At 38.9% G+C, this 23,093-nt stretch overlaps 1 protein-coding gene across 1 annotated transcript in view; it reads left to right on the top strand.

The window, feature by feature from the left end:
- MCC (MCC regulator of WNT signaling pathway) overlaps positions 1-23,093 on the top strand; it is a 189,553-nt gene that overhangs the window by 117,533 nt on the left and 48,927 nt on the right. Inside the window, 4 exon segments of the mRNA XM_054004021.1 lie at positions 3,524-3,637; positions 10,597-10,739; positions 17,665-17,801; positions 22,324-22,487. Coding sequence (XP_053859996.1) covers positions 3,524-3,637; positions 10,597-10,739; positions 17,665-17,801; positions 22,324-22,487 — 558 coding nt within the window.

Below are 23,093 nucleotides of genomic sequence, written 5' to 3'. Positions count from 1 at the left end.
AAAAGCTTAAGGAAATTGTAGCTTCTAAGCTAAGACAGGTAATGAATTTTTTATTTATGCTATGCATCTAATGTATTTTCTTACTTTCTTGGATGATGGTAGAGAAGCAAATTGGTTGACTAGTCTGACCATTCTTATCTTCGCTTTCACCTGTTGAGCCAGTGTGTCCTGTTGGACAGTTTGGGTGCCTCAGCATCACAACAGTGTTTTTTCCTTGATGGAAGTCGAGTGGATGTATTGGATCAGTAAAAATTTTTTAACAGCACAGGCTTTGTCAATTGACTGTTTTCTCTGTATGAAGTCAGTCTCTCTGTAGACTGTTGCTTAAAGGTTCAGACCAGTGTCTTGTACGAGCAGAAATCTTTGTGCTGTCTGTATTAATTTTGTACACTGCTGAGTTTTTGATCTCTTTCAAAATCTTGTATCACTAAGAGGCAGCCCACCTTGAACTATTAATATATGGTATGAGTGTTAGTCATTATGACTCTGCCTTATCTGTCATTATTTGCTGAGGAGAGAAAAAAAATAGTATGCTGTGTGGCTACCTATCCCTGTTCTCTCTTTCTCAGTTGTCACAATCCTGTAGTGGTTCAGTGCTTCAGAGTTACAATTGTGACTGACATACTGGTTGGGATTTTTAAATTGAGTCTTTCCCACTTTAATAGTTTGGATTATCAAACTTGATTTCTAAACATGAACTTTATTTTTCCCCCACCCAGAACACTTCTACATAGACTCTTTGATCAGATGTTTCCTTTTCTGAGTTAAAGCAACATCCGAAGATCGTGTTCCAGTTCCCACCTGCCTTATGATAAACAAGCACACTGGGAAGCATGGTCTGTGGGAACACTCACACCTTAAGGGAAAGTGCAGCTATAGTTTGTAACACTCCTCTCCTCGCCTTTTTAATGAATTGGAGAGGAGATCTTGACTCTGCCGTGAATATACAGTTACAATGTCTATGTTAAACTTACGTATTCAGTAATAGCTGGAGGTTTCAAACTAGAGTATCACAAGCAGCCCTCCTCTATTATGATGGCTTCTTTTTGCCTAGTCTGCCCTTTCACTATGTTGTTTGGGTTTTGTTGTTTTGTTTTGTTTTGTTTTTTTTTTAATTTTATTAGCCTTGGAAACTGAAACAGTCCAATTAATGAAAGGGTAGTATTGGATGGTAAAAGATTCAACAAGCTTTCCTTGCCATTATTAAAGCCATCCTTTGGTTACTTGGAGAAGAGAGATGCTATACTGAGCACAGAGGTGGATGTAACTCACATATTGGATACTCAGGTTTGGCAGGGGCTGCTAGGCCAGGCAGCAGGTTTGCTGTAAAACCAGGCACAATTCATGTTGTTTCTTACTCAGCTTGTAGTGTGCTAGGGGACATGAAGAACAGCTGAGCGGACTCCAGAGGGTAAAGAGGACAAAGACAAATCCATTGGAAGTCTGCTTCATTAGTTCCGCTGTTCAGAGAACAAGTTGCTTTTCATTGAGATTTTCAAATTAATGGTGTCCTTTTATATTACAAGGCCATGTGTATGGGCATTATTAGTCTTGTATTTAATTAAAACAACAGCTGGTGATCATTTAATTACAGGGTATGAAAGGGAATGATATTTGACTATGTATCATTGTTTTATTCAATTTGGAGAATTGTAGCCGTTTTTCATGTACTATTTGAAAGCCGTGGTGAAGGATGTGCATTCTGATGAACAAACTTATGAGCTTCATTGTAACAATTCCACTCTGTTATGGGAATAAGGTAAAAGAATGGCTTAAAAATTCACTAGGTTTCCTGAAAAAGGGAAGAAAGTTACGAACAGATTGGTACAATTGGTCTGGATCTTTTTTTTCTGCACTGTAAAATCAGTGCATAGTTTCCTTCTTCTGAAGGCCAAAAATACTTTAAAGTATTCAGGATGTTTCTGGGTTTATTAAGAGGTTTCAGTGTACATACTTTATAGAAGCTGTGTAGGATATGCCCATAGCAAGCCTGAGTTACTGAGTTTTTACATGAAAAATGAAGCTGCCTTGAGAATCTTAAATGTTCTGCAATATATAATTGTGCATGTGTATATTTGTACTGAAACAAATAACTGCATGTATGTAAGGTGTTTTTGTAGCTGATGTAATAAAAGCCCTGTCAACTGAACTAACAATGAGGATCAAGGGAATAACTAGTTACACAGCATTTAAAAAGGCAGAATTCACATCTAAATATCTTTCTAAAATTATCTTTCATGTCTTGAAGGCAGAGTTTTTTTCATTAACAATGGGAAAACTGTATGTGAAGAACCAGTTGCCAAATGTTCTGGTTTCTCTGCTGTCAGGCAGCTGCTTTCACACATCAGCATGGGAAAACAGCTATGGTTTTGCTAGCTTCCAGTATTATAAAGGTAGAATTTATATCAAAATAGGACTCACTAACTGATTCATTGTAAATGAAACAAGAAAAATTATTTTTTGACCTGCTGAATAGAATATCAGATTGAGGGACTGAAAGTGGGTGGAGGATTAGAAGCAGAGTTTGTATTTCTGCCTGAATCTTGGCAGCAGAGCAGTGTTTGCTGTGTTGCTTGGTCTGGTGTGAAAGGTCACTTCTGTTTTCATACCCAGTATAACTTAAAGGTGTTTCTTTACAACCACAAAGAAAGACTTCAGGGATAGTGGCTAGTGCTCCTTCGTGGACTTTCAAGTTGTAGTTGTCAATACTTAGTATTGAATTCTGGCTGGCACATTTGGTGAAATGATGAATGGGGTATTTAAGGACAAGAAGAGAGTGGGAACAATTAAAATTCTTTTAAGAACTGTTCTTGGTTTTTAAGTTGTGTAGCTAACCTAATTTCAATGTTGTGAGTTACCCTAGCCTGATATATATTTCTACATGCTATCAGCTAAGTGTAGAAAGTATCTTTCATTAAACGGATCTGCTGCAGAAAGAAAAAATGTTCAGGTTCTTCATATGTGGGTTAGTAGATAAGAATCACTGAAACTCCCTGGCGTGGGACTGAGGAGAGTAACAACTGCAGAAGAGTAGCTTGTAGTGGAGTAAATTGGTTGCAAAATAAAACCAAATCCTTTGCATGGAGCTATCCACTTTCACCAAACTGATAACCTCTGTATGTCTAAAGGCATCAAAATGTGGTACGCCTTATTCTATAATGCAAATCCTAGACAACATTTAATGTAAGGTTTTACAGCACAAGACTCAGGCTATGTCTTAATAAAGTAGTGTTAGAACTAATCTACACATTCCTAGCTGAATTACTCCTCATTGTATTTACCCTTATAAAGGATATGGTGAAGGAATGTGTGTTCTGCCTGGAAAGAAAAATTCCATATTAAAAAAACTATTTGTTAAATTGTTAGTTGCATGTGGATTTCTTTTAGACTTTGTTCTACTGAAGTTCCTATTAACTACTACATAAATCCAGCATCATTATAGCTGCCATATAATTCTATCCCTTCTCTAGTGCTAAATGGCTTGTGAATTGGTTAATTTGTTTCTTTCCTTTCTGTCTTCCAGCTTCATTTAGCCGCCCTGGCTTCATTAAAGGGAGACATTGTGGAGCTTAATAAGCGTCTACAACAAACAGAAAAGGAGCGTGACCTATTGGAAAAGAAATTGGCAAAAGCACAGGTGAGCAATAGTAGTTCAAGATTTTGAAGGCAATCCTTGGTTTTGTGCAGTCCTTGTTCCTCAGAGAGAGGATAAAATACCAAACAATGTCACAGGTCAAAAGAATTTTAAGACTGCAAGACACATAGCTGCCATAGGTTATACCTTTTATATGTTGAAGACAGTCTTCTAAAAAAAACCTGTAAAAATTAATTAGATACATTTTGTTTTGAAGTCAATATAAGCAACAAGTGCTTTGAATTATTGTAGAATATAAGAACTACAGGTTGCTCTCAGTGGGTTAGGTAACTGGTTGCAGAGCCTTGCACTCCTGGGTCACATTTAAACACAGCACAAATTAACACTGATCAAAAGTTACTGCCAATTTTCAGTGCTTTGATGTTATGTGAGAAATTACTTGTGATCTCAGTCTGGCTTCCAGTATGCCAGTTGGAATTGTGGAATTGTGGAAAACACAGCCAGTGGAAAGCCAAGGGGTTAAATAAGAATAAGGTTGGAACTCTAATGCTTTCATAGCTCTTATATAGAGGCAAATGCAAGCAAGGAAAATGGAACTATTGTTTTTAATATTTCTCTCTCCCGCAAAAAAAATCTGCATTTTCAGATACTGCCATTGTACCAAATACCTTTTATAAATAGTTAACATTTCAATAAATATTAAAATAATAAATATATTAAATATAAATAGTTAACTCAAAATTCTTGGTTAGAGACAAACAAAGCATTTTGTCCTGTAAAGTATGGTACCTTATTTGTTGCTTAGAGATGTTGTAGAATATCCAACCTTGGAAGTACTCAAGGCACCTGGACCAGGTCTTGGGTTGGATAAGGGACTGAATGAGTAAATTCCAGTGGTTCTTGTCATCCTCAGCCATTCTGTGACTTTGCGATTTAAAGTTTTCAGTATTTAGTTTATTTTGATGAGACCTTTCATTTGTGTTACTTAAATTCAAGCCAAATATAAAAGCGTTTAAGCAGTCTTGATTTGCAGGCTCTTTCTTCAGTCCTCCCTTATTTTGGCCTTTGCCTGCATTCCCTAATGGTTTTTTTCAGCTGCTTTTAAGATTTATGGGCTTGTAAGTGACGCTGTTATTGCAGACCATCAATGTAACATCCAGAAATAAAATCACTTTCATGTTTTTATTCCCCTTAATATGTGATCCTGAGCCACGCTGGGAGTTAACATGGTTTATCAGCTATAATCCTGAGATCCTTTTCTAATTTATGTGGCATTCTTGGGATACAGTCCTCTTTCTGGCTTACAGTTTGATATGAGGCTGCATTTGACAATCATTAAACTCTCAGATGGATTCACTGTATCCAAATGATCCACATCATTCTGCATGATTGCACTGACTTTATTGTTGTTATTTATAACTCTGGAGGGTCTGGTGCTAACCACAGGTTTTTGTTACTGTTTCATTTTTATTTCTGGGTCTTTACTTAAAAATATAGATATTATCTCTCAGCCAGTAAAGAGTGCCTTGTAGGTGCTCTCATACAGTACCAAATACACACTGATGGCAATTAGGATTAAGGATCAGTTCTTAATACCAATTAATATGTGCTCTGTTAGCTCAAGATTGTTTGGTGTTTTCTTTGATGGGTTACCAATTATGCATGTGTATATAGTGCTTGGTTTGTAATACTGGGGGTTTTACTCAATATTGAGCCATGCAAAGCAAACATAGTGATTAGTGCCTCCTGACCTGTGAAGAGCACATAACTGGAATATCTGAAAGGCAGGCTGATAGCTAGATTTCAGATTAAAAAAATAAGTATTTTTAATGAACAGTTTTATATAAAGGTTTAATGATTTATCTCTTTGCAGTTCATTTTTTCTGAAGCCCTCAAGAGGATAGAATTTAGGATGTATTAAATAAAATACAAATCTTTCTTAAGGAATTCAAATCATTAAACAAACACAACTCATACATTGAATGTGTTGGCAGTGCATAAGTACTGAGACATACACTGGTGAAACCACTGTACCTTGCCTTCTTTTTCTAACTGCATACCAAGTATGTGTGCCACTTAACATATTTTTTCAACTTTTGTTCCCACTCCACAGAGATTTGTTCATTACTCTTTCCTCTACAGCCTTTGTCTAATGTGAATCAGAGGTTCAGAAGGCATAAATTAAATAGGAGGTGTTTCTGGTTCTGCATAACCATACTCAGATGCTAGTAGGTCAGTATTAAATCTCTGTTCTGCATCTGGACTGTACTTACTAAGGCAGCACATGTTTCATTTTAGCTGGCATGGTAAATGCTCTCTGGAACAAATAGCTCTTAAAATGCATTTTTGGTAATACCTTTCCCATCATTTCGTAAGGCATGTGAGGCATTTGGAAGAAAGGATTAGTGATTTGCAGAGTGGAGGTGATTTGGGGAACCACAACACAAGTAATAGATGACAAATGGTGAAGAAAGCTAGTTGGACAGCCTGGGCTTAAGATTTTGTGAAGTGATGTAATTGATTAGTGGTTGTTGTAGCATACTCCCTTCCAAATCTGCAGCCTATGGAGACCAGATTTAGCATTTCTCTACATGCTTCTATTATTTCAGTAACACAGATCTCTTTTCTCTGTATTTTTATCAGTGTCCAATTCAGCAATAAAATGATCTCTTGAATGAAATTTGCTGTGAAACGCTGGTCAACCACAACTAATGCCTTCTTCCAAAAATCTTTCTGTGATTATGAGAATTGTTGTGCTTTCTACTGGCTCTGTGTGGCACAGTATCTTGGCTTTGATAAACTTAATACCAATTAATATGTGCTCTGTTAGCTCAAGATTGTTTGGTGTTTTCTTTGATGGGTTACCAATTATGCATTCTTCCAAAAATGCCTTCTTCCAAAAATCTTTCTGTGATTATGAGAATTGTTGTGCTTTCTACTGGCTCTGTGTGGCCTTCTTCCAAAAATCTTTCTGTGATTATGAGAATTGTTGTGCTTTCTACTGGCTCTGTGTGGCACAGTATCTTGGCTTTGATAAACAGTGGGAGTCTGAAGGGAGAGCATAAGAAATGCACATAGAGAATTTTTTCTCTTTCATATCCCCCACCTTTCTGCCAACATCTGTGAGCAGGAGGCCACATCACATTTTATAGTCCTCTATAGTCCTGTCCTCCATGGATTTGTATAATCTTTCTAATCTATCTGCATTCTTGCCATTTCCAATATCCTTGACAACATTGAGTTCTGCAGTTCTGTGATTGGGCATGGGATTTAATAACATGCTGAATGTCTCAGCAAGTACAACAAGAATAGATAATTCACTTACTATATTATAATTTCATCTCCTGTCACAAGGTTGTCCTGCTCTCTCATTTTTTGTGCTTAGTCATTGTTATTTTGGATTTTTATAATAGCTCTAGACAAAGAATATGCTATATTGTTCTGGATCCTGTGTCACAGCAGTAAGTCTCATTACTGCAGTAATAATTATTTGCCATCGTCTTGATTATTCAGAATATAGGGAGGAACAGCAGAGTTTCAGTATAAAAATAAAACCAACACTCTGTAGACATATAAGAACAGAAGCAGCATTCTCTGTAGACATGTAAGAACATGTGAACTTCACAGGAAGGCTTCAGTTTCTCATTTAACAGAGAAACTTGAAATAGAAATGCATGGTGCTCAGATGAACATTGAAATTACTTGTTTTGTTGTGTGATGTCCTTATCTGACTTGGATTAATTCTGTGTTCTTGTATTCATCTTCCACATTAAGTACGCACAGAACATACCACAGAACACTTAATTCTGACCATGCATGTATTTGTGATTGAGGATTTAGCACTATAGCCTTGTTTTTATACTTAAATTTAGATTAATGGATTGCCACTTCTAAATCTGCCACTCCTCTCAAATTAAAACACTGTATTAGTTGAGCAAAGTTTTTTAGCTTTTGTAATCCTGTTAGACAGGTTTATCACTGTGGCTTGTTCAGGTGATGACTTGTATTCTTGGTGAACAATACCACAGCCAGTGTTCATCTCTGCAGGGCCTGGGGCACTGGGGCATCTCTTAGTGAGCACTGCTGCTAGTAGTTCTTTTTTTTTTTTTTGAGCTCTGATTGAACACTGCAAATTCAATATAAAGATTAGCAGAATTTAGCACATTACATTCTTTCAGTAAGAATTTGTGTACATTAATAGGAAATTTCGTCCTTCTCCCTCATACACTTCTTGCTGTTGTTGTTTCCCAACATCAAAAGATCAGACAATGATGCTTCTAACGATTGTTAATTTTTATTGTAAATGAAATAACCTTTCTAATCTGTACCAAAAAACAACCAAGAGTTCTCAACTTATATTGAGAACTGTGCTGGAAACTTCTCTCCTGACTTCAACAATTAATTGCTCATCTTTTGCAATCTCTCAGTAGGTTATTCCTGTGTTTACTTTCTTAGAGAATTAGACCTCTTAAGAATTTTAGACTGGAGCTCTTAAGTATGAGGCTGGAAGAGAGATAAGGAAAAGGGTAGAAGGTATTTATTATTTATTATTAAGGGTATAGGTATTTATATTTACCTTATATTGTATGACTAACATGCAAATAAATTTTAAGAGCTGAATGTCTACACCTTGCAAATAAGCACAGAGTGTTGGCAGATTGCTGTTCTGAGGCTCAAAGCACAAAGAAACTAAGGAGGATGGTGAACAGCTACAGTATCCCAGAGAAAAACTTTACCGGTGGGTAGAAGTGCATGCATTTGTTTCTTTTCCTTTTTAAGTTTTCAGATGAATGTTCCATAATAAAGAGCAATCCTGAATAGCCAGAAAAAATTTCCACTGGTGAATTTTGAGATTCTGAACCATGTTTACTTGCTTGGATGCTTTTGCCATTTTTTCTGATGGCTGACCAGAACTTAGGAGATGCAATTCTGTTCCCCACCTCAAAGACAGACCAGTCCTTAGCCTGTCTTTACAGGGGTTTCTTTTCAGCCTTTTCCATTTGCTTTTACCTAAGATAATTCAAGAGTTCTTTTAAAAAACACAATGTGAAGCTATTGTTGTATATTGCCAGACTGCTGGTTGTTCACAAAGTACATCTGAATGATGTTATCCTGAAAAATGATGACTGAGAAATGTCTGGAGAAAACAGAAATCAAGTTGTAATGTGGCTGAGACCCATTAGCAAAAGTCCATATATCTTCGGTCACTATAAACAAATTCTGCTTTTCAGTGCATAGCTTGGAAAGACAAAAATTGTTGTGATTAGGGTTTTATTTATTGCCTGGAAACAATTATTATACACTCTATCTGAAACATCCCTTTGGTTTAAAAGCTAAAAAAACCACAAGAGCACATAATAGATTGATCTTGATAATGCTGAGGTAGCATTTGTGGGCATATGTGTGTCAGAGGAAATTCAGGTTTAGAAAGGCTGAAGAAGCAACTCTTTATTGCCCCTAAATCTGCTCTAAAGCTTTTGTGAAACATTTTCTCTGTGTTATTTCTGCACTTTGAAAGCTGTGGTACTTCTTTAGAAAGATACAATGTTAAGATGTGGAAATATGAGAAATAAGCTGTAGAATTATACTATGATAAAGAGTTGTCGTCATAGCCTACATGTACAGCCGTATCAGTTGCCAACATGAAGTTTTCTAAGCCAAATGAACATTATCAGTCTTGTGAAATGTGTTCCTTTCCTCTCCTTTGCAGTGTGATAATATGATCTGTTTTTCGTAATGCAGGTGAAAGTGATTTTTATCACAGCTGAAGGTAGAAACTATTTTGTTATAGTGTGTGGAAGGGTGCTCTTATGTCTGTGCTACTTTTAAATGTGCATATTCATGGAAGTTAAAAACTGTGGTATAAATTTAAAGTTCAAAATAAAAATATTATTGAAGCTTATTCTAAATTTTAATTTTGAAGCAGTCTTTTATGTAGCTTATGTTCTCAAGCTGTGAATGTAAGTGGCAAAAAATATGGGAGCAAATTATGAAAATTCTGGCACATCTACTACTTTATTATTTTGTGTAGTCCGAAGGGTTTAGGGAGTTAGCTTGTATAGAGTGTTTACTTGATTTGAAAAAAAACATGTTTGATTCAGCAGTTTTGGAGGACCTCCAATATTACCATCAATTTTGGCCCTTAGAAATGCTAGGATTTTACATTGCATCTCTTCAATTAAGTAGTTTGGGTTTTATACTGTTAAATGGCTTGTGAGTTTTCTTTTTTTGACAGCATGATACTTGGCATTGTGTGATTGCAAGGAGGCTTGGCTGAAGGGGGTCAGAAGCAAAATGTTAGAAATCAAAGCAAAGCTTCAATCAGCATGCAGTGCTGGCTTGTAATTGCCATGGTTTGTAATGGTTTGTTGTAACTGAAATAGAGCGTGTGCTGGCCTGAAGAGTAAGCCAGGGAGTCTACATTTAAAATACTGTGTGAAGGAAGAAGGACTATTTTGTGATATGTATGAAAAACAAACAGCCATGTAGCTTTTTAATTGTTCAGATCATGAGCATTTTATTGGAGATTACGAACATATTAAAAATATGCTGTGTTACCTATAAACATTAAGAAAAAGAAGTACTTACACTAGAGAAGAAGCTATAGCTTCAAAGTGTGATTAGTTTATAATAATGTGGTTTCTGCTGTAGGATTTGTTCTAATTCAGACCATATTGGGAAGATCCTAGGATTCAACGATTATATATTTTCTAGCTATTTTGAGTTGCAAATAGTGGTTTTTTTCCCAAGCAGAAATGGCAACTTCTCTTTGGGAAAAAACCAAACAAAAGAAGTGTGCTGCATAGTCTGTCAGTTCCTCAAATATTGTAACTACCTACCTGTCTGTAGCTGTCAGTGTTTTGTGTCTGTCCTTTTCTCTTGCTAAGGCACCGTTGGTTTGACGAGTAAGAAAACCATAGTGCAGTGCACTCCTGCCCTGTGCCCAATCTCCCTGCAGTTGTCCATAACAGCCTTTCTGTTTCCTTGCTTCTCTGCTGCAGTGTGAGCAGTCCCACCTGATGAGAGAGCACGAGGATGTGCAGGAGCGAACGACGCTGCGCTACGAGGAGCGGATCACAGAGCTGCACAGCATCATTGCCGAGCTCAACAAGAAAATCGATCGGCTGCAGGGAGCAACCATAAGGTACTGCAGCTTCCTGGGGATTCTGGGCCAGGGCAAGACTCATGCAAGACATAGTGTGAGTTATACTCTAATATGATGACGACTTTCAGGCTTGTCATAACGGGTACAGAATAGCTGCCCATAATTAAGGTGAGTATTCTGCAGGGTATCATCCAGGCACCCAAGAAGTGCTACCTTCTCTTTGGCAAAGCCACACTTCGCAAAAGTTGACAAGCACTGCAAAACATGTGCCATGACATCTAAATACTCCTTTTTGTAATGTGCCAGTGTGCCATATAAGTGATAGCAACAGTGTATAAAGGAAGGTGAAGACACCCAATTTGACCCTCTGCTTTTAACTTTATTTTGCAGCCTCCTGTAGATCACCTAAGCAAAATCATTTGTGGGAAAGATATGGTTCAAATAGATATTGGTAGGTTTTACCTCTTCTTGTGCTGGCTTTTTTGACAAAACACAATGGTACAAATCATCTTGTTGCCTGATTGTTCAGCAGCAAAGCTTGAGGTATTACACTAGGTTGTTAAAATAAACTTCATGTTTGACTACGTGGAAGCATTTTTCCTCACTTGTTTTTGCATATTATCTTCAATGTGGGAAAGTTGGACTAGAGTGCAGAAGGAGCTTCCTAAAGTCTACCTAGTGAGGATGCAACGATATGTCAGGATCTCTGGATTTTCCAGGGAATGTCAAGTTAGATTTGATACATTTTTGGGTAATGTTGATGCGGTACTCTGGCCATGTAGCCAATTTTCAGTTTTCCTTTACCTATTAGTTGTGCTTTTTTTTTTTTTTTTTTTTGGTAATTGCTTCATTTCTTCATTGTAAATACTTCTGCTAGCACAAGGCAGCGTTGTTACAACTACTCACTTAATCTTTCATTAAAATATTAGAATGGAAAAAGAAGAATGTTTGATGTACCATAAATGAGAGGAAATACCATCACATACATATTTACCACTACTAAAGCTTTGTTAGAATCACATGTTCGTGTTATTTAAGAGCATAAGTACGTTGCCTATGAGATGATCATAGCTAGCAATGGTCATGGTGAGATTTTCCAGTAGTTCTCTGCTGGTAGTAGTTCTCTGAAAAAAATCCCCATGACTCCCTTCTTCATTTATGCTTGATACCTCTGCAGACAAACTTTCCATTTGTCTTTTGAAAAGATTAGTTGAAAAGCAAAATCTGAGAAAGCATGAGAGCTGCACTGATTATTTTCCTTCTTGAGTGACAGAAAAACTCGATGACATTTAAGAAGAATATTACATAGAATTCATAAAAATGGTGTATTTGGAATCCTTGTGGCAAAGTAAATGCCAACTAGTGTACAATTATGAACTACTGGAATCAGGTGGATACCTCTGAATGTTTAACCATGTCCATAAATAAGTCAGCTGTGACATGCGCAGGAACATGAGGTGTAAGAACCAAGCCTGATGGGATGTACATGTTGCTTCTTATGAAAAATGCAGTTTTTCTGTCCCTTTTGGGCAGTTCTGGCCTTTAAAGGCATCAGAGCAATACTGCTGCAACAGGTACCACACCACTGTCATGCCACTCCAGTTTAATTCAATCATATGAGAGCTTGTTTTGCTCAGACAGCTGGAATGCCTCATCTGGTTTTATTTACTTTGGTTTTATTAGTAAGAACAAATAATGTTTGTTAAGTTAGTGGCTCTTTTTGTTTCTTTTAATGATGGAAATAGCTTATTTTCTTTGTCAGGCCAATAATTTGGTATCTGGGGAACAGAGGAGTAATATTTCAACTGAAAATGGAAACTGAAGGGATTCCACAGGGTTTGTAAAACCAGCTGAAAGAAGGAAAACTGATAACTCCTGTTGTGGCTCTCTGTAAATACACTCTGGGATCCACATGTGTCAGTCTTGAGAAGCTGTCTGTGCATCCCACAGAGCAAGGGTGGTGTAGTTGCTGTCCTTGCTGGAACAGGTGTGACTCACAGCACTCCACCCTTGGCTCTGGGGACTGTTGAGTCTGAGCTGGAACAGAACAGTCCTGAGTGGAAGTGTTCTGGGACCATGGCCCTGCTGGGGCCTCAGCAGTTACACTTTCCTCTAAAACAGGAGGATTTTAGTTTTGATTTGTCTCTTTGAAACTTGAAGGTAGTGTTGAGCAGAGGCTTTACTTGTGCTGTCACAAAATTTGGGCTGTCTTTCTGGAAGCAGAGTTTACATAAATAGCATAACAGATTAATGTTTCCCCAATGGTGACACAGTGACTCTCCTTTTCACATAATGATTTTAGATTGTAAAAATAACTAATGTGTAGCTTCATGTACCTCTACTCTATGACATTCTTTATAGTTCCTAAACACAAAAATATTTTGGAAACAATTAGAAGAAACCAGAACTTCATGGAGGGTATTTGACTATACTCTTTAAATTGTATTCTATTTATTTGAATGTGAACAGTGCCCTCAGAATGTAGGACAGAAAGAAAGGAGACACCATGTTTTTAAATCTGAATAAGGTGTTGCAACAGTTTGAGGAGGAGTTTTGGCAGGCTGTATAAGCTGGTTAATATTCTCCATTCTGAGAATTTTTCTCTCTGTTTTTTGGTGTGCGTTGGGGGTTTTTTGCTTTTGCAGTGTCAGAGTTTAGAATTGTAATGGCTTTTGCTCATGTGGTTTAGTAATGCCAGCTCTAGAATCATGGAGTGGTTTGGGTAGGAAGGGACTTGTAAAGACCATCTAGTTCCAACCCCTGCAATGGGAAGGAACACCTTCCACAAGACCAGGTGGCTCAGGACCCTATCTAGCTTGGCCTTGGACACTTTCAGGAATGGGGCAGCCACAGCTTTTCTGGGACAGGAGAGAGCTTAAGTCACATGTCAATCATGTGTCTCTTCCCAGGTGTGTCTGATACGCTGATCTCAGGAGCAGTAATCTTACAGGAATATTTTCAGAAGTTTACAGGATTTTTCTAGGTTTGCTAGCCATTTCTTGGGTCCATGTGTGTGGTTTCATGAATTTAGCTGCAGCTCTTGCTCTGCATTCTTCCAGCATTCCTTGAGGAAAATGAGTTCACCATGCTTGGGGGGGAGCAAGCCAGCATTCATCTGCAATTGTCTCATCTCCCTACTGCTGATGCTCCAGACAGCCTAGCTGGTTTGAAATCCCCTCCAAAAACAGGTATCAAGTGAAAAAAATGAGTTCCAGTACTCAAATACTCATGTGCAAGTAGATGAGCCTCTGTTGCCAAAGATCTCTGTCCTTTGACAAAGTGCATGCAATTTTATCTCAAAGTGTGTACAGGCTAGAAGAGGGAAAACCAGTTGAATGGATCTTCCTAGTTATAGTCATATTGTAAATACTTGGACATAAAGGACACAACCAGTAACTCTGAAGGACAAAAACTATTTAGAAATTATACAGTAGAGTACTAAAATGTAATAATATCTACATTTAAGGTGAAAATTTCTGACTAAAGAAGTTTTTAGTATTGACTTAGATTCATTCAAACTTGACTCTTTTTTCTTAATAATTTGTTTAGCTGTCAAAATCAACTGTAACTTCAGCATGTGACTAACAGTTTTTCTTAGATGTCAAATTGAGGTTCAAGAAAAGGAAAAGAGAGATGTCTAATTGCTTTTAGTTCTAAACCAGTGGCTGTTTGGGTGCATCCCTGCAACTCTAAAAATAACAAGCAACTATAACAATACCAGACAGAAATATACTCTGTTCAGTGTTGGTGCCTGCTAAGAATTACTTGAAGCAGTTTTCAAGAAGCTTATAAGCCATTACTGTAAAATAATTTGTTCAGACTTACAACTTTTAATCTGAGGTACGTTCAGAAACTGTTAGAAGTTAATGGAGGAGTAGCAAAGAGACTACAGCATCAGAAGAAATAACACACAGCACTTACAGTCACATTTACACAGCGACCTGAAGGTCTAATTCTGGCTTCTAGGTGGAATATGTGCTAGGTGGAACTTGGCACATACTGGATTCAATTCAAAGGGCAGTGTGGGTGTGATAATGTTGGCTTCAGCACACAATGCTTAGCTCCACTTGCCCTCAGTGATTAATTTCTGTGCCATCTCAAGCGTGTCACTATTTGTTCACAATGAACTAGTTCAGAGGGACCTCAAGTGTTTGTACACAGAGTGCAGTCAATATTTGTGCACATACACCTGTAATATTTTCTATCTGAGGGTCTTAGAAGGTTTTAAAAACAGTTGTTTAAGTTAAATGATTGTTGAAAAACTGCTGGCACCTGTAATACAAAGCTATGGACTGTTTGCAGCCATGAAGAGAACATGTACCTTTTGCCAGTGTGCTGTGGTGTGAAAGGATGCTTAAAAATGTGTAATTTTGCTCACTGTTTGAACAAATTTTTCTGAGCATCTGTGCAACACACTGGTCCTTGGTTGCACCTGTTGTGAAGAAAACAATTGGTGCAGAAGTAACTGAAAACCACAGGCATTTTTCTCCAATCCTCTCATCCTCTCTGTTTGGAATGGCTTGATCTGGTCTTAATTGTCCCCGACTTACCATGACATTCCAGCAAGTGGGACCATCAGGGCCCATAACAGTGCAAATGCCTGCTTTTTACAACCAGGCTGTTGCTAATGGCAGCAATAAGGAAGTTGTAATGTTTCCACCTTCTGGGTGGTGTGGCTGGAGTCCAGTGGCTGGTCATTGTCAGCTGTCGAGCACCTTGCCTTTCCAGTGCCACTGGAGAACTCTTTCCCCTGTTTTGGAGAAAGAAAAATCTCAAACAGCATCTTTTGTTACTACCAGCATCAGTTTTAAAGGCAAAATTTATATTTGTGATGTATCACTGCCCTTGAATTCCCCCTTATTCTTGCCCTCAGTCTGTTTCCAGTCTGTTCTCTGGTGTTGGAGGCACTGATGGACCTTGCTGCCGCTTTATCAGAAAGGGATTTCTGATCTTTCTGGTCAGCCATTAAAAGCATTAGTTCATTTAGAAACTGACTTTTGGCTTGAGAAGGCTGAGAGACCTACTGCATGATGTACTTTTCACTGTCCCAAGATACTGAGGGGCACTTAATCTGAAAAACCCAGAACTAGAGCTAGCTAGACGAGGCTGTGTTGTATTCTAAACAAAAAAATATGTGCAAGAAGACCCAAAGAAGAGTGCTGAGAAATTATTATTATGTATGCTGTTGCTTTAGGGCCAGTAGAGCTTTTTATCCATTTGTAGAGGTAATTCGGGTTTTAAAAATGTAAGACTAATTGTTTCATAAATTAAAAAAATCAATTACCTTCAGATGAAAAATTACAATTGTTTGAGTGCTTGGTAATTGTTTTGTCTAAAGCTAATTACTAGTGGCTTTTTTTGTGGCTAATAACAAACTGTCTCATGGAACATTAACTGATGCTTATGTGTCTTCATTACACTGTTTTAACTCCTGCTATTCGTGATTAGGTTCTATCACTGTCTTAAACAAGCATTGCATGGTACTTCTAAGACTTTGCTTTGATGTAAATCTCAGTGTTAACCAGTTGGTCTGCATTTTGTTTAGTAACAGTAGCCACTAAGTACTTCTGCTAAAGTTACACTTTCTTTGCAGTGAAGCAAATGTAAGGGCTAGAAGAGCATGGTAGAAATTGCATCTCACCACCTTGGGAAACCCTGCTTGGCAAGCAAGCTGGAAATCATTTTTGGGGTTTTATTGAGGTACATAAGTTCTCGCCTCTGCAGCTCTGAGAGCAGACTTTACTTTTGTCATTGATGCCTGCATGTGTGGACCATCTTGTCTGCTGTTTGACAAATCGAGACATACCTCCAGGCTGAATCCTGCAAGAAACACTCATCACCATGTAGCATACACACAACAGACCTAACATTATAGATACCCCTCCCAGATGCAGATACCCAGATAGGTCTTTGCTGTTTCTCGTTGTTTCCAAGTCCAGACGGTTCCATTCTCACACTTTTCTGCTGAATCTGCAGCAAAATTAATCTCTGCATGTGATTTAGTGTGCAACAAAATGATTGCTGTTTGTTTTCTATCAGAGGAGCCCTGCACCTGGGTAAACCGGTATTTTTCCAATGTTTAAAATAGATACTTTAATGTAAAAACAGTTGCTATGAAAGAAAAAAAAAAAAAAAAAAAAAAAAAAAAAAAAAGTCTGAGTCAAATCAGCAAATGGATCAAAAGAAAAAATGTTTACAAATGTTCTCAAGCAAAGCTATTATTCATTTACTTATCTTCCTTCCCAGTGCTTTGAACTCTTTGTGTGGAGACGGGAGAGAAAAGCCCTAATTTTTTAAGCTCATTAGCTTTAGCTAAAGTATTCTGTGTCCTCAATTATTTTAGTCGAACCAGCTTGACAAATAAACTAAAACCTAGGTAACTGAGGGTTTTCCTTTTACACTAACTCCAGCAGTTCAGTGCAGTGCTCACTTACCTGTTCCTCTCTCTTTTGGGAAGAGGAAATAAAAAACCAACCTGTCTCTAAGAGCATTTTTGATTCACATATGCAGGTACATGCATGTGCATGATTACTTTGCACATGAGGTGGTGACATCCTTGAACTGAGAAAGAGACCAAAACCAGTTATGTCTAAATCCACTTTAGGATCAAAGCCACTTGTGCTGATTTGTGTAAATTATCAGATGGGGAGTTACTGCAGAGCAGCCTGTGTCCTTGCACACATCCTTGGTAGCACTCAGTTCCACCCATTGCTTCTTTCTCCAGTGGCCAAGAGAAATAATGAATCTGGGAATAAAGAAATGAAAGCCAGGCACCGACTGCTGCAAGTGGTTTGTTACGGGCATGGCACAGTGGCTTTGCAGTGAAGAGTTTAAAGTCATCTCTACTGGACAAAACACTCATGTGAATTGGATCCTGTGGCTCAGCTTACAGGTCTGAAATGAGTGTCGCAAAAATGCACTTTTCCTCAGAGAATTTAATTTCTGCCTTTGCTCTCTCTGCCAGGGAGGAGGACGAGTACTCAGAGCTGCGGTCAGAGCTGAGCCAAAGCCAGCAAGAGGTTAATGAAGACTCACGCAGCATGGACCAGAACTCCGTCTCAGTGCCAGAGAACCAGTCCACCATGGTCACTGCAGATGTGGGTGAGTTCTCAGCAGAAGTGATGACTTCCCACAGCAGAAAGGTATCATAGCTTTTGAAATGCAAATCAAAGCATTTGGTGAGGAAATGAATGAATGTAGGATGCATTAATCACAATTGATTCTGAGCTTCTATACGACTGTGAACTTACATGTGAAGTAATCTTTGTGCCTTGATTGTAGAATCGTAGAATCATTAAGTTTGGAAAAAATTGGTGACATAATTGAGTCCAATCATCAGCCCAGAACCACCACAATGTTCACCATTAAATTTAATTATTGTCCTCAAGTGCCATATCCATATAGTTTTTGAACACTTTCAGGCATGGTGACTCCATGCATCCCCTAGGCAGTCTGTTCCAATGCTTCACAACCTTGTCCATGAACAGGTTTTTCCTGATATCCAATCTAAACCTGCTCTGATGCAGCTTGAGGCTGTTTGCTCTTGTCTGGTCACTTGTTACCTGGGAAAAGAGTCTGACCCTCACCTGACTGCAGCCTCCTCTCAGTTGTACAGAGCAGTAAGGTCCCCCCTGAGCCTTCATTTCCCCAGAAGCAGACCTTCTAGCAGTGTGGCTTTTCTTTTTTCTCTCTGGTCTTGGGCATTTCGGAAGCCCAGCTAGTGCTGCCCTTTGGAGAGACTGGGGCTGCCACGTGTGTGCGGAGCTCTAAGGCTGAGCCTCCGCATGGGTTTGCCAGTTTCGTAGCCGTACACTGAGAGGAGGCAAAGGGACGAGGGAGGCACACCTTGTCCTGCCTGGCTGAAGAATTTTATTTCCCGCATGGCCGCTGCAGTGGCTGGAGCGGCGTCTCTAGCGCGCGCACGGACAAAGGAGGCATGGGGTTATATAGGGGGCGGGCAGACAGGGGCGGGAGCCCCCCTCACCCAATGGGGACAGACAACAGGGGAGTTTCGTGGACCACGGCAGCCTACGGGAACATAACAGAGGTGGGTACAGGGTTCCGGGATGAATAGGAATACAAGGGTGGGATGACTGACCCAGAACTTTCAGGAATGAACAGGGGGTGACTACAAGACTGACATGGGAAAGCTCCAATGGTGAGTGACTCGGAACGAACCATCGTGGGGGGAAATGGGGGTACATAGAACCGACAACTAACATTTATTAAAACCCCTAACTGAACCAACCCGGCATGCAGCATAGCAGAATTCTGGTGTAATCCTTACTATGACAGATTTCCAGAATTCTCTTCAGAAGTCTATTCCTGTTTTCTATACTATATTGTTTATGAGTGCAAGACCTGCAACAGCACATTTGTATTTTCATGTCTACAATTTCTACAAATATTGGTACAACAGTATTAATAATAATGTAGCTGTGAAGTGTCTGACCTAGGAATTAAAAATATTTAATAGAGGTTTTTAAAGTTATAAAGAAGTTAATGTTTTACTTTCAAAAGCTAGTGCTTACTGTTAAATTCCTATTTGAACAGATTCTAATATGAGAGTTTTTTCTTCCTTAATTTTCTTCTTACCAAGAAAAGAAAAGAAGAAACTAATTTGTTTTTCAGGGTTTATTTTGTCTTCATGAAGTGAAGCTGAACCAGGGTTTGTGGATATAAATGGCAAGTTGTCTAAGTTTGTTCTAACAATGAAAAACATGGCAGTAGAATGATGTAAAGTGTAGAGACCTAGAAGATAAGGGGGATAACGTTTCTGTCTCAAAAACCAACAGACAGATAGCTCTGGAGCCAGCCAAGGATTGTTGGTAATAACACACTCTGAGGAGGAACAGGATGCGGCTGGAGAAAGAGCCATACAGAGGTAACAGGCAGCACTCTTCAGAGACAAGTGTCCTTGTTCAGCTCCAGGACATGAGTGCAACACAGCACACCACCAGCACGGGGATGAAGCTGAGAAGGGGTCATGTGCTGTAGAGCGGAATCCAGGTCACCTAAGACCCCAGAAGCCCTCCCAGACATTCAGAAAGGTCTGAAAGAACAGATTACCCATGATAACTAATTTGCATAGAAAGGGAGAAACTTGTATCCAGAGTGGGGAAAACTTACCTGTAAAAAGGTCCACAAAGCCCAGGTTGCTTGCTTTGCATGTGCAACCCAGCATCCTGAACAACTGAATCATGCCAGAGCCAGGACTGGTGATCTTAATCTCTCTTTTGCTTTCTTCTTCTCCTTTCTTCTCTCTTTGTCTCTCTCCTTCTCTCTTCTTCTCTTTCTATCTCCCCTTTCTCCCTCTTCCCTTTCCCACTTCATCCAAAAGCCACTGCCATGTGCTTATATAGTAGGTCAGGGCCTAACCTGACCCAGTTTCCATGCCAAGTGTATATTTGTGAGCTTCTGTGGACCCTCTGACTTACATCATTCCTTTGACCACAAGCATCTGCAAATCTTGGGTGCTGCCTTTCCCTGAAGGGTAGGCTCACAGACAACAATGGACAAAGTAAGAACGTTCTCTCTAGAGTTTCCTGCATTTCTTCCATATTTACCTTCTATCCATAGACTATGTCCTTTTTGGATGTTGTTTCCATATTCCTGTGAAAATAAATTGCACACACACATATATAGATACAGGAATATGCATGATTTAAAATCCTTCTAGATATAGGTATATAAGGATAAAAAATCATGCTCTAATAACCCATGTACATGATCTGCTTACTGCCCTGATAGAGTGAGTGCCCGTAATCAGTGACTTAGTAAAACCAGTAATACCTCACGACACTCTAATGCATGTGGATCTGCTGCTCTGTTGCTACAGGCAATAAAACATGGAGAGCTAGAATTGTGAATGCTCTCCAGTATGTCTTGCAGAGCTTGTGATTGGGCTGTGCTGGTTTTCTGTCAGAAATGGGGTTCTCACATTGTAAACTATTTATTTTATTGGGCAAATGTCACAGTCAAAACAAATCCCAGCAGACAAAGTCTTGTGAAGGTTATTTAAATGTACAAGGTTTTATTATTACAGAAGATGTTATGGAAAAAAGCAAATTCAAGCATAGAAAACACAAGGTTTTTACAAGTAAGCATCCTGCTTGCAATATTCTGCTTGTGAGTGAGTGGTGGTATTATTATGAAGGGCTTTTTTGGTACTACTGTAACACATGGGTGGCTGCTAATTAGGAATTAGTCAAATTACTTCCCAGAAAAAACTTTATATGTTTTCCATTCAAATTTTTCATGCAATGCTGTAACATCATTCTAAACTCTTCTTTTTGGTCAGCAGTAGGTTTGTGTTTATGTCTATTAGGCTGTGGAGTTAGGTTAATGATAATGGGTTTGCAGTTTTTTACTTTCTGTTCCTCTTATTCCTTCATCCATCAGCTCTCAGTTTTCCCTTGCAGAGGGAGGTTTCAAGGCAGTTCTGCAATAATCTGGTGACTCAAGTATGTTAAAATTACAACCCAGTTCAATGCCACACTGCTTTAGTGCTCTGCAAGAACCACAGCTGTGAGACTACCACGAAGTTCTGACCATGCTGAAGCGTTCGTAGCAGCAGTACAGGAATCACAGCCTCCACCAAGAATGCTTGCTGCTGTTTTTAGTGGGATAGAAGAGCTGCAGGTGTGCTACCACCTCATAGTGCACCCCCTGTGTGCTCTGCTGTGGGTAGCTACTGCAGACTCTGACCTAGCAAGCCAGAAATACTGACTGGCACATCCAAGAGACAGCACAAGGGTGAATTCTGCCACAGGTCTGCCTTAGGATCTGCCACTGTCCATCACCAGAGGTGAACCTAAGAGAAACAAAAATAATTTATGGAGTGAGCTAGCAAGGTGCAGAGACTCACTTGTTTTCACATAAGTGGGCAGTGGGCACTAGAAGAGGTTTGCCTAAAGACAGGAAAGAAAATAATTCTCTGTGATACTTTATAATTAAAATAGCATTGTTCTATAAGTGGTAATATGGTTGTAGTATGAAACATAAGCTGTGGTGATATGATCCCTGAATATTCTGCCATTTTATCTGAAGGAGTAGCTGTTAAAATAAAACACAGGTTCTAAGGTGATTGGTAGGGATCATTTCTGTAAACACCACGATTTTTTTAAATCAGGCAATACCTAAGTACAACCACACCTAAGTACAACCACAAAAATTCCTCTGAAAAACATCAAGTCATAACATCCCTGAATGTACCAGACAGAAGAATCTTGTATTTACAGTGACGAATGTATGACTTAAATAAAATCAGGATAATAAACCTTGAATGGCCAAAAGAACAACATAAAAAGGTCACAGAATGTAAGCATGTAATATCTTGAAATGTTCTTCAGAAAACAGGGAGTTTTGAAGAAAGAATGAACACTTCAGATAAGCTGTGGGGTGTTGTTTGTCAGATGAGAAGTAGCTCATGATTTCAGTTGATGTGATTATGGTACTTAAGCCTATCAGTTGTTGAGGGAAAAGTGGCAAGAGTGCAAGGACACTCTTTGAACAGTATCGGTCCTGGCTGTTCTGCAGCAGACACTTCTGGTTAAGAGTTTGTTTTTTCACTGAGTCACTAATTGTTGTGATGTTTGTTTTGTTTTGTCTTGCTTTCTTTTAGATAACTGTAGTGACTTGAATTCAGAACTGCAGAGAGTGCTGACAGGTCTGGAAAATGTTGTCTGTGGGAGGAAGAAAAGCAGCTGCAGTTTATCGGTGGCAGAAGTGGACAGGCACATTGAACAACTCACTACTGCCAGCGAACACTGTGATTTAGCTATTAAGGTAATAGTAACATTAGGCTCTAAAATGCAGCGTGTTCATTGCCTGAGACACCTGATCACTTCTGTAATAATCATAATCACACTTTGCTTCCAAAGGTGTTAAAAGTACTTTACAGGAGTCAACTCAAGTTCACAGTGTGTGTTTGTAAGTAGTAACACACCTGTTCTCACCTTCCAAGGTACAGGAGGAGCTACTTTGGACCTCAAATCAGAAATGTATTTGTCCTGTGCTCATTTCAAAGATAAGAGAAATGGGGATTCTCAACAGTTAATTTACTTTCTTAAGCAATTTTGTTCTCACCTGCCCAAGGTCCTACAGCTAATCATTGACCAGTGACTGAAAACAGACTGTGTATGTTTGTGCTTGGCTAAGTTGTGATTGGCTACCTTAAAATATAAAGCTGTCCTGATTCCGGCCAGGACTGGGCTAATTTTTGCAGTAGCCAGGACGGGGCATGGCCAGGTTATCTTATATCCCTCATTTTCCAGGAAGGGGGGAAGGGGTCCCTTCCTCGTCATGTATTCTTGGGGGTGAGAACTCATGTGCAAACTGCCCATTTCTTGTTCACTCCCCTATTAGTATTTTTGCTGTTACTATTAATTTTCT

The sequence above is a fragment of the Vidua macroura genome, chromosome Z (genome assembly GCF_024509145.1).
Source record: "Vidua macroura isolate BioBank_ID:100142 chromosome Z, ASM2450914v1, whole genome shotgun sequence".
In the NCBI taxonomy this organism is placed as follows: Eukaryota; Metazoa; Chordata; class Aves; order Passeriformes; family Viduidae; genus Vidua; species Vidua macroura.
This window is presented reverse-complemented; position numbering and strand designations above follow the sequence as displayed.